The 18,083-nt window shown below is 38.3% G+C and overlaps 1 protein-coding gene across 1 annotated transcript; it reads left to right on the top strand.

The window, feature by feature from the left end:
- Window positions 1-12,902: 12,902 nt before the first annotated feature.
- On the top strand, window positions 12,903-15,783 carry LOC139367211 (homeobox protein engrailed-2a-like). Its single transcript, XM_071105403.1, has 2 exons — window positions 12,903-13,452; window positions 15,273-15,783. Exons 1-2 carry the CDS (start codon window positions 12,969-12,971, stop codon window positions 15,587-15,589), a joined length of 801 nt encoding a protein of 266 aa, XP_070961504.1. The 5' UTR covers window positions 12,903-12,968; the 3' UTR covers window positions 15,590-15,783.
- The last annotated feature ends 2,300 nt before the right edge of the window (window positions 15,784-18,083 follow it).

Here is an 18,083-nt window from a genome sequence, read left to right on the forward strand (position 1 = left end):
TTGAGGGCTGCCCTCCACCAACTGCTGTTTTCTTATCTCGCCATAGGTTATGGATGTGATTCAGATATGGACTCTTCGCTGGCCAGTCCAGCAGCTTGAACCATTTCAGAGTGCTTTGATGTGTGTTTGGGGTTGTTGTCCTTCTGGAAGACCCACAACCTTTAACAGAGACACCATTTTTGGACACCAAAACACCTTGATAATCCGCTGATTTCACGATGTCTTGCAAACTTTCAAGGCCCCCCCAGTACCAGAGGTAGCAAAGCAACACAGTATTATCGAACCTCACTTATGTTTGATTGTAGGGAGGGTGTTTTTTGTGGATCACATTGCCGGTAGAGAGCTGCAGCAAGCTCATTGATGGTTAAAAGAAGCATTTGTCTGCAGTCAACTTGCCCAAAAGCTGTATAACCAAGTACTAGCTCTGGGCTGCCAATTAATTTTGTCCATGACATTTCTTTTTATTTTCTAAATTAAAATTGTAAACAGAAATGTACTAAAATAAAATTGGTTCTGCAATGTTGAATGTTGAAAATCCAACAGCAAGGTGTGGACGCCAAAAGTTTTCTTCAATTTAAAAATATTTTCAGAGAAATAGGGAATTATCTAAGAAACGGTGCCAAAACTGTATGTACTTTGATAGTTTTCTTCCATTTGAAAATATTTTAAGAGAAATAGGGAATTATCTAAGAAAAGTGCAAAAACTGTATGTACTTTGTGACAACTGCTGGTGTAAAAAGGGCTTTATAAAATACATTTGATTAATATCTGACCCACTGTTTTGACTATCATTCATTTAGTTAGTCCTGTAAAAGTGTTGCAGTTGGCTTGTGATGATCAATGCCCCCTGGACCTTGAACTGAACCGTGCAGAGGCCAATTCAGAATACTGCGTCTATAAATGTCTGATTGCAATATCCCGACAGCAGAAGTGATAGAACAAAAATATTTAAACACTATGGTAAAAGCAGACAATTGATATCCAAGCATTCAACGTATGAGGAATATATAACTACTACAGCATGTGCTGTGAGTAAGAATATACAGGAAAATCTACCACAAGTGAATAGCATAGAATATAAATGTAAATATCAACCATGTATTTTAACTCAACATACCCTTTACAATTGGAATAGGAAAGAGAACAAGAATACATGGAGATTAAGGGCTTTGCCTTCTCTGCCTTTATCCCATGTTCTGTGTGCAGTACTGTATGCTGCTTCTGACGCTTTTCTCTTCCCTCCACAGGACAAAATTGAGTTGACACGATAAACCTCAGGTGATGCCACATTATGCATCTCATCCCAACAAATCCTTTAGAGTGCAAATGAAACACAAAGCGCACACACACATCCCATATTACGGTGTGGATTAGCGTATGGTAAACCGGCCCAGCATATTACAACCTAATCGAGTTGAGACATGGCGTTGCATTGGTAAATAGAATCCATCAAGGTGCACCTTTTTGTTGCAGGGTTTTAAAATAAATAAGTTCAGACAATGACATTGATGTAGGGTAACTACCCCTCTGGGGTAACTGTCCCCCCTGTAATGCTCACAAAAAAAAAACACTTTATGTCACCAAAGAAATGTGCAACAAATGTTAATAGTCTCATAAACAATGTTTTTTGTCACTAACAAAGGGGTTCTGAGGTAAATTGATCTAATATTTCATAATTTAGAAAAAGTTATATAAATAATCTAATTAAGTTAGATCTATAAAAGTTTTATATATATACAGTACCAGTCAAAAGTTTGGATACACCTACTCATTCCAGGGTTTTTCTTTATTTTTTTCTATATTGTAGAATAATAGTGAAGACATCAAAACTATGAAATAACACATTTGGAATCATGTAGTAACCAAAGAAGTGTATATTTTATATTTGAGATTCTTCAAAGTAGGTACACTTTGCCTTGATGACAGCTTTGCACACTCTTGGCATTCTCTCAACCAGCTTCATGAGGTAGTCACCTGGAATGCATTTCAATTAGTTACCTCTGCTGCAGAGGATAAGTTCATTAGAGTTAACTGCACCTCAGATTGCAGTCCAAATAAATGCTTTACAGAGTTCAAGTAACAGACACATCTCAACATCAACTGTTCAGAGACTGCGTTAATCAGGCCTTCATGGTCGTATTGCTGCAAAGAAACTTTTAAAGGACACCAATAAGAAGAAAAGACTGGCTTGGGCCAAGAAACACTAGCAATGGACATTAGACCGGTGGAAATCTGTCCTTTCATCTGATGAGTCAAAATTTTAGATTTTTGGTTCCAACCACCGTGTCTTTGTGAGACGCAGAGTAGGTGAACGGCTGATCTCTGCATTTGTGGTTCCCACCGTGAAGCATGGAGGAGGAGGTGTGATGGTGTGAGGTGCTTTGCTGGTGACACTGTCAGTGATTTATTTAGAATTCAAGGCACACTTAACCAGCATGGCTACCACAGCATTCTGCAGCGATACGCCATCCCAGCAGCCAACAAGTGCTCAGCATATGTGGGAACTCCTTCAAGACTGTTAGAAAAGCATTCCAAGTGAAGCTGGTTGAGAATACCAAGAGTGTGCAAAGCTGTCATCAAGGAAAAGGGTGGCACCTTTGAAGAATCTCAAATATAAATCATTAGGGGAGCCAAAAGATAAATAATCCACTTGTTTACAGATTTTTTTAAAGTAATCTGTTTTTAATAAAGCAATAACATTTAAGGTGAGTGTGTCGGGGACAACTAATCGTGAATCATATCCAGTTAGGTCGGTACTTGTGAAAAACACCCCTTTTGTGAAAACAACATTTCATTATATAAGTAAAAAAGTGTCAACTGTAACCACTTACATCTCATCCTAGTTTATTTGGCTTAGCATGAACATCATTCACATACCTCATTTTTACCAAACTGCTTTTTGTGTAACCAATTGCAAATATTTATCAGGAAGCCCTAGTTACCCCACTTTACCCTAAATATAAACCCCAAAATGAATGTAACTATCAAACACAAAAACACAGTTATCATGTGATTGGGCTTCCACAATCGAAATAAGAAGAAATAAGGAGAAGAAATTTACCACAAGAAAAAAAGACAAGAAAATCTTGTCTAAATTCATAATGCAGTGAAATGTTATTGGTCATCAATATAACGAACTAACTCCAGGCAAGCATGCACTAGCGCAGAAAGTTAGCAAAATATGCAATAAACCAAAATTCATCCTATACCCTATATTAGAATTATTACATCTCCATTCGTTCAATACTAATTACATATTAACATATTCGAGGTACAGGATGCAAGAACAGAGCGCCAGACGAAAAAAGTGCAGGTGCATTGCCCCGATCAACTTGAGAAACACCTGTTGAGACAGATATATAAGTGTCATGGATGTGAAGGTGGGTGTTCGGTGGCTCATATGACCACGATAGAGATTAAGTGAATGCATATATACATTAAATTATCAGACGAATTTGACCTAATACGAATACTTTTCAACTTTATTTTGCCATGTGTGTAATGGATGAGAAATCTTACTCACTTGAGTTCTCACCCTATAAGTTAAAAAAAAATGTAGAAACAAGTTCAGAATCACTTCCGTATCGATTGTGTTAGTAACAAAACCTTTTTTCAAAATTGTTTACTTTTGGACCCCAAAGGCAACTAACGTTCAATAATGTCTCTGCCTTTTCTTGCATATCTTATAAACAATTAAGGTCAACGTGATAGATTTGTAAAATATTTATGTTATGCTCTTAAGACGTTATGCCCTGCCCTGTAAAGTCATTTTGAGTTATAGTTTATTTAAAGCGTGACCGTCTTTAAATAAAATTAGGCTACCGTATATGTACAAAATGTAAGAATTAAAATGTAGGCTACTTAGTGCAAAATCTAACCGATTTAACGGAGGCCTATAGTATTATCACGAAAAACATATTTAAAGTTACTCAAGAGTTATAGGCCCTACATCAGACAATAATGTTCCCACTTCTGACACCCGTGTATAGCCTAATGAAACATTGTTGAATTGAGGTCATTTACTAATACCGCCTGTCGATTTAAAAGTCACCGTCACCATATTTCACCTTAGGGGGTAAAAACAATTCGGGTAGAGAGGGGTGAAAGGTGCTTCATCGACACATGCATGCTTTCATGAGATCCTGCAGCACTATTTTGGCAAGTTACAACTGGGGACAGTGCAGGGGCATGATGCCACACAAGAAGAGGGGTCAAATAACCTCTCATAACGATTGACCTCTTCCCTAAGTTAAAAGTAAACTGGACCTAAAAGCATATTGCAACTGGCCACTCACATTTGTAACTGAATGAAACATTCGATTTACAGAGTCCTTGGCCAAAACAGATGTAAGGTAAGGGTCAAATTGTCCATTTATGCTATTTTTACTTTATGATTCCACAGTGCTGTAACAGTAACCTTTACACATAATTTAGGCTAATTCATGATTTTGAGTTTAGGCCTAAAAAAGTGTATAGGCCTATAGCCAATCTGAGATTAATGCAAAAAAATATAAGCCTATATCTAACATTCGAATGGATTCGAATGGATGATGAATAAACATTATCGACAACCTTCGACACTCTTAACGCATAATAATTTCACAAAGTTGATTTTACAACCGTTTACACCATTTTAGAAACTTGAGAAGTTGTAGTTAACAATGGGCTACATTGAGTTTATAGTCTTGTGGAAGTGGTTGGGTTTGGAGTAACAAGTGCTTCCCACCTGTCGAGGTCCCTGGTAATTGACTGCAGACCTCCTCAGACAGGTGCAGGGGGCATTTCGATCATCTAAAACGCGCGAGGCATCCGGGATACTGCAGTAAAACAGGCAAATATTCAAGGCCCGTATACGCTTGGGTGGGGGCCTGTCATATACGTTACAGAAGTTGGATCAGGAACCATACCTCTACTTTATTGTTACTGGGCTTTTGTGCGGTTGACCTTTCAGCATGTTTACATTAAATAGGTATATTGTTTGGCCTGACGAGGTTTTATTAATGAGCAGATTTGCATTGCCAATTGCCTGAAAGTGCCCCCTCCCCCTGCAGGGTATTTGTTCTGTATGACTGAGAATATAAACCCATTAACCTCACGGAAATAGCCTACAAGTGGCGTTCATTCTTTACTGTCACAAGTAAGACGTCGTGACACGTGAAACGTCTGGCTGACCGGCTGTATAAACGTACATGTGCATGCGCGCTTTGATGTTCATCAACAGGATAAGGTTGCCGATGTATAGCCTATATGCTACCATTGGTGAATAAAAACGTCAACACGGCAAAGCTCCAACATTAGACTGGTGGTAAAATGGTCCTACAATATTAAGTCCAATATATTTGTATTTATTTTTTAAGTTAAATTAGTATAGCAATTTATAGCAATAACTCGAGCGAATCCAATAACTTTCGTTGAGTTTTGAAAGCAGGCTTAAGACTGGCCTCTACAAGGGAAATTTGTAACGAACACAAAAATATATATATTCTCTTCTGGACAAAACCAGTCTTTTACCCATTCTTTTTTTGTAAGGTCTTTGACATGCAAATAGGCTATACTGTGGACTTCTAGGACACTTTTTTTCGACATAACTTTTATAGCCCATACAAGGTTTTTCCTTAAAGACTATGCGTTATATGTGGAATTCAAACTATTAACTGAAAAGTTTTACATAGACTGAATTACCGAACTGCACATCAATAAAAAATATATATATATTCTGAGTCAGAACAAAAAAACACAATATGCTAATTGCATGTAAAGTGTCAAAATTGATGTTACCTGCATTTGACACAGACATTGTGTCAACATTAAACTTTGATTAGTAAACGTTATCCTATATTTGTACATTATAGGCATATTTGTGTTATGTTACATTGATTGAATGCAACATTGTTTATAACTGAAATAAGCTCCGTTTGTTTTAGAAATGGACTATCTATCAAAAGTTATTGGTTCAGTTGACATAAATAGAAATCCGGATGACAAAGACAGCTCAGCCTTCTAAACTTCTGGAACACATTTTTTTATTAAATCTTTTCAAAAATCTTCACAATATATCTTAGAAGAATATCAAATTAGACCAGAAATCATAGCCGGATGCTTTTGCAAACAATCGGAAATTTAAGCATGTGGTATTTTCGTTGACTAGGCCTAATGATTGACAGCAGAAAACATTCATCATCAATTAAAGAAAAATGCGTTTGATCTCCGTTGTATCTATTGTAATTAGGTCGTAGCCTATAGAACGGAATTTGATGGTCAGACATTTTGGGAATTGGTTTTAGGCCCACCTATACACAATAGGCCAAATCACCACCATGCTCTTTGTTTTTCTTGTGATTAGATACGAGACTTTAATAGTGGGTCTAAACTTCTAGAAATGTAGCTGCAGACAAACATTTAAATGGACGACACTGACTTAACCAAAGTTATAAATAGTTTTTCTCCCAATTCTTCTGCATCTTAAACTCAAGCAACACCAAATACAATATGTAGATGGTTGCAATAAACAACGGACTGGCGTTCAATTAGCTTTATCTGATCAAGACCTTGATTGCGTTCGGGGGATGCAGCAGTGGTTCTTCTGGGCTGCGGTAAACTCGATTAGGACCTCTATGGCGAAATCCGAAGGGATCCCTAAAGAGCAATCCCAATTCAAAGGAGATTTATCTACGCCAGGGCGATCAAGTGGATTTAAGAGTTATTAAACCTACAAATGGTCTCCACCCAAAACTTTCAAGTGGCCATTCGCTAGGCAAGACCTCGACGGTGACACGGTCAGATTAGCTTGAAGAAACATTTATCCTAAAACAAAGGATGGGGATTGGACACCATTAAATCGAGTCCCATCACATACACACAAACTTTGATGAACTTTAAGTTAAAGGTCCAATGCATACGTTTTTATCTCAATATCAAATCATTTCTGGGTAACAATAAAGTACCTGTGATTGTTTTCAATTAAAATTGTTTTAAAAAAGAGCTTCTTATAGCAAAGAGCAATTTCTCAAGCAAGAATGTTGCTAGGACTGTCTGTGAGTGGTCTGAGTGGGGAGAGGAAAACTGAAAACTAGCTGTTATTGGTAGAGAGGCAGGCCAAAACTCCATCCAACCAAAACAGGCTGACATTTCAGGCAGTCTTTTCAAACAGCTCTAACACTAACAGCTCTAACACTACTAACAGAATTTTCACAATTTCACAGTATTTTTCCAACCTCATAGTGTGGAAATATAAAACACAGGGATATCACGTTTTTGACTCCACTGGGCCTTTAGGAATAGGGAACAATAAAGACAGGGAAGGTTTTGGGCTAGGTTTGATGATGTGTGGATTTGATCTGTACATTGACTGTGATATGACTGTTCTGTTCGTGAGTGACCCAGGATGACAAAAAGCTGCTCTCACCGAGACAAAACCACAGAAATTATACAAAATCGTCAAAATGGGGGAGATGTGCTCTCACGTTTTGAAAGGGCACATGCAGGAAGCTGGCGGATTTGGGCCGACCCCTGGAGACAGAGCTGATATCTTAGCGACCCCATTCGACGAGAGGGGCGGTGGCCGGGGTGGGAGAGGGGGGGATGCGAATAAGGCACATCTGCAACGGTCTCAGAGCCCTATGATCTGTGAGCTGGCACAGACTGTGCACGGTGTCCATTCACAAATCCTTCCCTGCGCGTCACCTTTTGCAGTGGGGGTTCTCAATCCATGGCAGTGAGTTCTTATGACGTCTCAGAAAAGCCAAAAGAAAAACACAGGACAAATAGGGTTAGGGACTCTAGGACGGTTTGCAGTAGGCCTATACGCATACGCACACGTAGGCCTAGGCTAACCAATGTCTATTTCAAAGGTATCAGTGGGGAAAACGCTTGTACGCACAATTGGTAGGCATATGAAATGTATCAACACTGAATTTGGATCAAATCAAAGATATTGATCATTTGGAATAATTGATCATTTGGAATCAAAAAGGTTTACGAAAAATCTATCGAACGAACAAAGGGGGCTTATGGTGCAGGGACGAGTACCCTTCCCTGAATTTAGTCAGTGTCACTAGCCGGCTACCACCCGGTCACTCATCCCTGCACCTTAGAGGCTGCTGCCCTATGTACATAGACATGGAACACTGGTCACTTTAATAATGGAACACTGGTCACTTTACATATGTATATGTGATGGGATGCATAAACATTATGGACAGTATGTGGATAGTATGTTAACATTCTTAAAGTGACCAGTGTTCCATTATTAAACACCGAACTCCGACATTGCTCGTCCAAATATGTCTATATTCTTTAATTCCATTACTTTACTTTTAGATGTGTGTGTATTGTTAGGTATTACTGCACTGTTGGAGCTAGGAACATATGCATTTAGCTACACTCGCAATAACATTTGCTAAACATGTGTATGCGACCAATACAATTTAATTTATTGTGTGTGACGTAATTGTATGTCACAGCATCTTCCAAAGTGGACAGTCTTGAACAGTCTTGGACTGAAATAAACTAACTGTTACTTCTCTGTTCATGTATAGGCTAGTCTACATTAAACATTTGCATAACATTTATTAGTCATTTAGCAGGCACACTGCAGGTTTGTATATCGACTGGTTTCGAGGAACATTTGACAGGTTTGGGTTGTATGCATGCATGGCCTTAAGGATGATCAATATTTCCACCTCCCCTGAAGGTGCACATAATTTATAAACGAAAACATACATTTTACATAACCATAACTGAGTTATTGGTTAAAACATTAATAGAAGCAGCATTTCTGTCCAATTTTAACTGAATTGGTTAGGATACGAAATGTGAACGTTCATAATAAACTACGGATTGCATTTTATTTATCGTGTTAATAACCTCTTGAATCAGACTCAATTGTTTTTTAACGTGGCTATACTTACAATCATAGGAAAAAGTGGCGTAGAATTGTCAGGTTACCATACGCATGAAGGCCTATACCCATAAACTACATAACTGATATTACCATCGTTCTTTGCCAACTATCGCAAGAGGTGTTTTGAAGAGTAAATCCCTAGGAATTCGTTGAAAATGTAGGCCTACTGCTTTGGGTAAATATCTGATTTCATTCGTCGCGCCAGTGTCCAGGGAAAAGTAGACCTATAGGGTTGCTGTCAGGGCGCGATGTTTTTTTCTTGGGGATTAGACCGGTGCAGAAGTGCGAATACCCAATACATGTTTAGTAAATCATATAAGGGTATAACGACCGTTGAGGCATTGACCACCAGCGGAATGATACACAATGTGCACAACAACAACAACAACAACACATGATAAACAGAATGATGTCACATTCAGGCAGAATAAAAATGTCAATGTAGCAAAACCCTTTACGCATCTCACTACGTTTTAAAGGGGGCGTTATTGCCAAACTGACGCAATGGTAAAGCATACATCTAATATAGGCATACCATCGTAAAACTAAATGATAAGCACAATGCATAAATGCATAACGAGGGCATATTGCATTCAGAGATATCGGTAAAGACTGTCCTAAGAAGGTTGTGAATAAATGCAAGTTTATTATCTTGTATTAATAGGCCTATAATGTATCTAAATGTATAATTTATTCACGCATTTAACACCGCAATAAGAGAATATAGGCTATGGATCCACACCAAATTAGTCAAATTCGTTACAAGAATAAACTATAGGCTACAATTACAAGACAGGCCTACAGCGAAAACAGATTATGGGTCACGAAAAGCTGTTGGAAATTATACAACAATAAGGCATACAATGTATGTGTATTTGTTCCTTTTAAATTCATCCAAATTTGAGTTTAACCTAACCTTTAGGTAACATAAACCAAATAACAGGATATCGAGACAACGCGGTCTTCTTAAAACATGAAAGTGTGCAGCATAGCCTACAAGGTGCACAGTGGAAGAAAACGTAAGGTATGCTGGCCTCTATGTTAATATTTCAAGAAAAGTCTCTTAACCGGGTGCATGTGACACCACAATAGAAGACGCCTACCAATTAATGGATATACTATGCCATATTGTCCAATATAATCAATAAAAAACAACGTAGCCCTTCAATAGCATATTGACACGTATATGCCATTGCGGTCTATAGGAGCCGGCAAAACTAGAACTCGATTTCCTCAATCTTCTGCAACAAGAAAACCAACATAGAGGCCCATTGAAGCATCCTGTTTATTATTGGCTGTGGTTTGATCTGTATGACTCTTGACTCGAAATCGTGTGATTTCCTCCAAGCCAGCCCTGTTTTGCTGTGTCTGGCAGCGAGAGACGCGAGAAGCGGGGAGGGGGGGGGGGGGGGGGTTAGAGGCCATGCCTCGGTGGTAACGGGTCTGTCTGGCCGCCATTGTTTCCTGCTCATTTATTTGTGCTCTGGATAATCTGGACATCCCTCACAAGTGAGAAACAATCACAGCTTGAGAGTGGCCTATCTAATTACATCCTTTACTCAGAACTTTCACTATCAGCAGGAGATATAAGACGGTCACTGCATGGTGCATGATGGTGCAGAGAGCGCCGCCGCTTTCAACCATGTGGCACCGCTAGAAAATGAATGACGTATGGAGATCGCTCTATGGTGGAAATGTAGGAATTTATTAACCGCTTTCAAAAGCACCAGAGTTAGGTTATTGGTCAAAATGACATAGAAGTAATGTAGCCCATCATTAATATAGCGGGCTCGGGTGATTTGGCCGTTTTGCACGAGCCAATAGTGCAAAACGGCCAAATCACCCGAGCCCGCTATATTAATGATGGGCTACACAATGTGGAAGAAAACGTTTGTATGCCTGTTCTAAGTTTATTCTCTGTTGAGCTGACAAACTTTAATTTTAAACGTACACAAAGTGAAAACAAATAGTAATGCAATAGGTCAAACACGAAATAGGGCACAGTCCGCCATATGACTTGGAAAAGCTATTTACCGCAGGACAATACCTAAAAAGATGCAGCCTAATTATAGGGTCTTAGTATACCACAGAGGAACTGTCATTCTAAAAACGCACTATTGCAGAGTTATTCCACCGTTCCCCAGCACTCTTTGGGGGAATGAATAGTCTATGAATGTTCGGATGCACCATTGATAATGACCTACACAAAGTTGATATAGGCAATGCACCCTTTACGTTTTGGGGAGACTGAGTTGAAATTATAGACCAACTTTGTCCTCTTAATTTTGTAATGCCAAATTTTTAACATTTCTATGCCACCTATAGGCCTATAAAGAATTCGAAATTAGACACTTCACGATTACCTTGATAAGAATTTACATCGGATATTGCCCACTGGCCCAGGAGAGGTTGAAAAAACAATTCCATAATTCACAGTTTTTTTTGTTAACCTAAATTTGACAAACGCTACTATGTCCTCCTTCACTCGCGCGCTCCAGTCCTTCAGTGATGCCCTTTTACGCAGTGCGTAGCCTACAGTGCATTTCAGATCAAATAGCAATTTAACTTTGGCGACTATTGCAAGGCACACCCTGAATCCTGATTTAAGAGAAAATAGTAAAGGAGTTGGTCAGAAAAGTTACTCCCAAGTTTTGTCTTTGGCGCGACTCTATGTCATGTGCACCGTGAATACAACAGTTTGTTTGCATCACTGATTTATTTTAAAGGGCTACGGACCCATTTTTGCTTCGAACCTCTCGTTTCTAGACCTCAGACTATCGAGCGCAACTAACCAAGGACTCAACACTATCTGCACTTTAAATAATTATGGAGGGAACATGAGGAGATGAGAAGGAGTTGGAGATTGCATGACTGGCTATGATTGCATGACTAGCTATGAGATTGCATGAATTGTCAATTTACTATGGCGATTTAGAAACTGGGACGGCCAATGCCCTGTCATTGACATGATGCATGCAAGACGAGTCAGCAATAGCCCCATTAAATATCACTCCTCAAAATGAAGAGCTCTATAAAGTAAAAAAGGTACACAACGTCCCAAATAGAAAACGCGCGAGTTAAAAAATAACTTAAAACCCCCAAACCCAGTAGCCCACTAGTTCGAATCTGCTTCGATGCGAGCTATAAACTACAGACTCCGGTATCCCCCACCCAATTCTGGTTGCAGAGACTATTCTTAGTAGCCTGGTTGGTTAGGAAACAGCTTCGACAACTACTAGGCTATTCATCTGTCAAACAAAATAGTTGTATAATGCAAACTTCACACCGCAGGCTATTAACCGACTCTCCATATTTTACCCAATCTTACAATAACATTTTTAGAATGAGTCTATTTCAATATTATTCTTCTTAAGAAATGGCGCTTGACCGTTTCCAGATTCTGCATGCATTACGCATGCAATACGCGTGAATTGAAAACAGTAACCTTCAACTACAACACAAAGTCACCAATATAATAGTCAAATCAAACATAAGATATATTTAGGGTAGGTATTTCGTTTTATTTCAGAACGCTTTTCCTTTAAAAAGGCGAGGCTGAACGTTTGTCGATTCGCTCACTAGTCACTGTCATGTGGTAAAATATCTCCCAGTCTATTGGTCCAAGGCACGTGTCGAGGATAACTGCTGCAACGTCACTTGGGGGCTCGTATTGAAAATAAGAACAAAACTCAAGAGTGAATGTGTTTCAGGATCAGTTAGAAGCCTCTTTATTTACCCTTAGTTTAGTCATTGAAGCACTTTTATTGGATAGACTGAAAACGGATAGTACCAAGTTGGATGGCCAAATGACAAATGGTGTCTTTACAGTGCAACAATATAGGATAGCCAAGTTTGGGAATATATGACCAAAACGATGTTTTTGTCTGTGGGCACTATCGCAAAGGGTTGCATGGTGTCCTGCACACTCAACAAGATTTGAGTTTATTTTTTAAACCTTTATTCAAACATTTAAAAAGCTACGCGTGACATAGAAGTGGATTGCGCTCATTTCGGTGCGGGAGAGCAATAAAGGGGTTAAAGAAAGAACATTGGAAAGTGTATCAGTATGGAAGAAAATGATCATAGCAACAGAAATGAGGAACGTCAAGTGTCGGCGGATGAGTCAAACAGAGCGATACTTCCCCTATTACAAGCGCCGGGAAACATTCAGCAGATCCCGCATCGAGTCACCAATTTCTTCATCGATAATATCTTACGGCCGGACTTTGGGCGGAAAAAAGAAGGCAACACAGAGCAAGAAGAAAATAGTCACGTTACCAGAGAGAACCATAGTCCGGCTGTTCCAAGAACGGAGCAAGTGGGGAGTACTGTGCCAACGGAAGGAACTTCCACTCCTCATCCAGGCGGCGTGGCCAATAAGGCTGAAATAGTGACCGAAGAGCCCCTGAAACCCCGCGGAGAGAATGGAGATCAGTGCCTAAGCTCGGACTCGGATAGTTCTCAAGCCAGCTCAAATGTACCATCCAAACAGCCTATGCTCTGGCCAGCTTGGGTGTACTGCACCAGATACTCAGACAGGCCATCATCAGGTAGGCTACGATTCTTTTCCCTCGTCTTTGTATCCTGAAATGCCCCAACCCGTTGTAACACTGACCTCAAACGCCTCGACCGAGTTCTATATGGAAAGGAGGGCAAACAGTGTACGCCTCTTTTACGACATGAAAATTGAAAATATAAGGTTTAACCTTGCAAAATATTCTAAATATGTCCGTGCAAACATAAAAATAACAATAAAAACATTACATACGATAGATATCATTATCCACGAAAGCTATATAGGGAACAATTTCAAAACGAATTAAGGCGCCAAAAATAGCATCTTGCACTGGTTTAAAGCTGAAATGTTTAAACGCAGGGGTATTGGAAGTCTACACATTAATGTAGCCTAAGGGTGCGGGATAAATAGCCTAGTAACATGAATGGATGAATTAATCGAATTGTAAATAAATATATATTTCAAAATAGGCTATCAGCCAACAACATTGTTGAAGTCATTTTGGAATAGCCTCCCACGAATTGTATTTTATTTAAGTGTTTAGATTATAACCCCATAATAAGAATATGCTAGCTTTGGGCTAGATCATAGCCAATTAACTACTAGGTTACTATTACTAGTTTATTATTTATTAGTTTATTATTTACTATAAACATCTGCGCGCATATAACCAAAGCAATAATCGTCCTCCATAGAATTCTTGAATGTCCCAAAAAATATGTTTAACGACTTAATAGCATACTTTTCCTCGATAATTCTGTCGTGCAAATCCACTGTTTTTGTTTATGCATGAGTTTTCGCAATGGAGCTGCCTTGGTCTCTAAATATTTAGCCTATTTAGCACAGAAAACATGAACGTTTCCATCACTATTCTATATAGTACTTATTCCAAAAATCGTATTGTACAAAATGTTCTCATGCATTACGTAACGTTCGTTGCATGGAGTGCACTATTATTCGATGGCATCCCCATTGGCTGCCTATCTTAAAACGTTTTACGTCGTTTTATCATTTCCAGCGAGCTCCAACTGTATTAAATAGTATTTATTTGATTGTCGACCAGGCCTACTTACCCAAACAGACACCACTTTTTCATCAAATCGTTTGGGCTGACGATCTTGTAGGCCTAGGACTCAAAACAATTAAGCCCAAATAAAACCATCAATGCTGAGGTCAATGTTTATTTTTATTAAACAAATATTCAAATACAACCAATCATGTTTACCCACCAAAAGTGTAAACTTGGAATAGTATTTTGCAACAGCCAAAGACCGAATTCAGAAACCTGCTACGATGTATTCCACTAGATAACATCAACAAGCCTATAGGCTATTGCCTCTACTGTATATGAAAGTAGAAAGGCGGTCTTAGAAATCAATTATTTACGAAAAATATATTTTATATTATTCAGTATTTCAATTTCAGACGGGCATTCCAGTTGTGTTGATATATTTCAGGCCTTCTCAGCAATTCCTCCAATGACCATAACAAACTCCGAAATACTCCATCAGTAGCCTATTATCTCTTCCAATGCATGGTTGTAGTCTAAGTAGCCTATAGAAGTGCGGAACTACGGTTTAATTTCTAACTATTTTGACAATTATTGTGTAATATGGATTAGTGTGCGTTGAAATTACCAAATGACACTCAAATTCATATTTTGCATTACGTAGCAAATGGGTTATTTATTGGCCTACCTACAGTGCAATAATTAATACATAAGTAGGGCCTAAATTAACGAATTCATTACTACAGTCATAGTAACTGGGACACTTACAGCCTAGGCTACACTAAGCTTTCACATTTCATATTATGATTGGTTTTGGCTAATAATATATATATTTTTAAACACAGGACCGAGATCTCGAAAACCAAAGAAGAAAACCGCCAGCAAAGAGGACAAGCGACCAAGGACGGCCTTCACAGCTGAACAGCTTCAAAGACTAAAAACCGAGTTTCAAACGAACCGGTATTTGACCGAACAGAGGCGACAGGCCTTGGCCCAAGAACTCGGTCTTAACGAATCTCAAATCAAAATCTGGTTCCAGAACAAAAGGGCAAAAATCAAGAAGGCCACGGGCGCAAAAAACACCCTAGCCCTGCACCTGATGGCACAGGGACTGTACAATCATGCTACGACGTCAAAAGATGACAAATCAGACAGCGATTGATTTCGAGATACAGATAACAATGCAATAATTTCACCGAATAAAGGGCCAGTGTATAGAATATACCAGCATAAATTGATCAATATATATAGATATTTCTGCAATATCATGTCTAAGAAAATATGTTGTAAAAAATGTATGTTTTCAATCTCTTGTAACGTGTGTCGTTTTTCTTCCAGGAAAAGTACAAATGCTTCTTATACGCTTCCTTTTATATTGCTATTCATTTTCGATTTTTACATTATAGCGCTTTAAACTGGCACTTGACGTTGAGATCTGTCAGTGAAGTGAAAAACAACCTGCTTAAGTCCAAAGAATATTTTCTGCTGCATCCAGGCAACTGTGAATCTTAATACATTTGCTGACAAGATATTTTATTTCCATGGTAGTTATGGTTTTATTGGGGTTGAGTTTAGTGTAAAAAGGACATAGCAAGGGTTTTTGAGTGTCAGTGCTGTGCAGACTTAATTGAAAAGTAGATGGATTTTGATACTATTTTTTCGAAAATTCGTATTATCACAGAAGTGATTGATTAGCACTGTTTTGGTTAGCAGACAAAACACCTAAATTGCTAATACGTAGGATAGCCTAAAGCAAGTTCATTTCCATAAACAATTAGCGTGTTCTGTGTTATATCAATGCACCCGAGGCCTCTATACATAGTTTTTGAAGAGCAATATAAATCATATTTTGTAGCAAAATGTTTTGAATTATTATAATGCTGCCTATAACGCGAGAGACAACTCTGTAGCATAATGACAATGATGACAAAACGTTTCGTGCACTCTTGGCTGAAAGTATTATAGGTCTATTTTATCAAAAGTAGACACAAGGTATCGGAACATATGGTCTATATACATCCCATGGAACTCTTTCTCTATATACATTTTTATTTCATATACATATCCATATATATAATTAAACAGGCGAAATCGTTAGTGACTGTATAACAATTGTTGAAAATCTCTTTTATTGTTGTTGAAAGGACTTCATATGTGTATTTATATAGATTATATTGAGAGAAGAAGAAAAATCTATCCAATGACCGGTGTTGCTTTAGAGTAGACTTCTGAGGTTTTTACACGGCTTCTTTATCTTGCAATAACTTCTTTTCGTGAATGAAATTGGTTTATGGGGCCTTTGCATGAAAGCTGCAATTTGTTATACTTGGGCAAATAACTGTGTTTATAAACTTTTTTTTTTTTTTGTCGACGAGAGTATGATCGAGCTAAGTTTTAGACTGTATCCATACCAAATTGTGGACTTTTGCCTTTTAATTGTTTTGTTGTGTATATGGGAAAAGTGTGTGTGAATTAAAACCCACCAAACTGAACACACTTTGCCTTAAAGTTCAAGTGAGAACTTTTTATGAAACAGAACTGTGCCGAATCAGAGAAGCAGTAGCCTATCACTTCAAAATGCCGTCTATTGATTCAAGATTATTGCCTTTATGAAAAACTGCTGGTATGACATACAGAATATATTCATCAGCGAATATCTATCTATAGGCCTAGGCTAATATGTTTAAATGAAATTACAACACGGAGTTGTATTATTATACAATGTTATTTTTAATTATTTTATGTTCAAAGTATTCTTTGGTATAATGTACATCATTTGTATCATGTATGTATTCATTGTGTAATTAACTTCCTCCTGAAAAACTGGAAAAGAAAAGTAAATAAACCTCAATGATAATACACTTAAAACCTCTCTGACGTCATCATTTTTTCTATCATCCAGAGTCCAGGATAACTTAACCATGGAAACAGAATTAATTCATTCTATTTATATGAACGCCTGTGAGACATGGCCATCTCTATGCAAACACAGAAAAATCGGAAAGAAAACCTTGACCCTCCACTGACAAATGGTTAGTGCTATCCGGGATTCTTGTGATGGCCCTACCCTAAACCCTAACCCTAGCCACTCTCCTTACATCAAACATTGCCCACAACCTGAACCTATTCCTCACCCCGAACCTTAACCCTTACCTAACTGTTTTACATTTCAACTTCAATGGTGTGAGGTCAGAGTTGTTCCAAGGAGTCCATTTGGATGGCGTCATTGTTTTGGCAACACCACTGGGAAAATCACCAATATCATTTGTAGTAACCTTTCGACCAAAAAGGTCAATGACAAAATGCACCAAAAAGCTCAAATCTAGAATATTTACATGATTTGGATTTTGCCATCATTTGTTGCAACTATTACTACCCCGGAGAGGTTAGGTCCAGCCCAGAAGGGTGCATTCGTTTAAGTGGTGAGCTGTTATTAGACCTAGTACTCCCCTTCCCCAGACCATTGACATTACAGTTATCTTATCAATAAGACTACTAGATAAATAAAATGGAATAATGACACACAACATTTTTTTCATTTACAATGGTTAACAATAAAATAGCATTATCACAACAAAGCTGGTACAAGGTTGGCTTAAGTTCCAAGTAGGCCTTATAACTGTGATGTTTGCTCATGAAAAATCGTAAAGTGAATT

Source organism: Oncorhynchus clarkii, chromosome 15, assembly GCF_045791955.1.
Source record: "Oncorhynchus clarkii lewisi isolate Uvic-CL-2024 chromosome 15, UVic_Ocla_1.0, whole genome shotgun sequence".
Lineage (NCBI taxonomy): Eukaryota > Metazoa > Chordata > Actinopteri > Salmoniformes > Salmonidae > Oncorhynchus > Oncorhynchus clarkii.

Bases quoted from the DNA above. Each gene is read 5' to 3' on its own strand.
- LOC139367211 (XM_071105403.1), top strand. From the start codon at position 12,969: ATGGAAGAAAATGATCATAGCAACAGAAATGAGGAACGTCAAGTGTCG. The intron at 13,453-15,272 runs GTAGGCTACGAT...TTTTAAACACAG, and splicing joins CTCAGACAGGCCATCATCAG to GACCGAGATCTCGAAAACCA.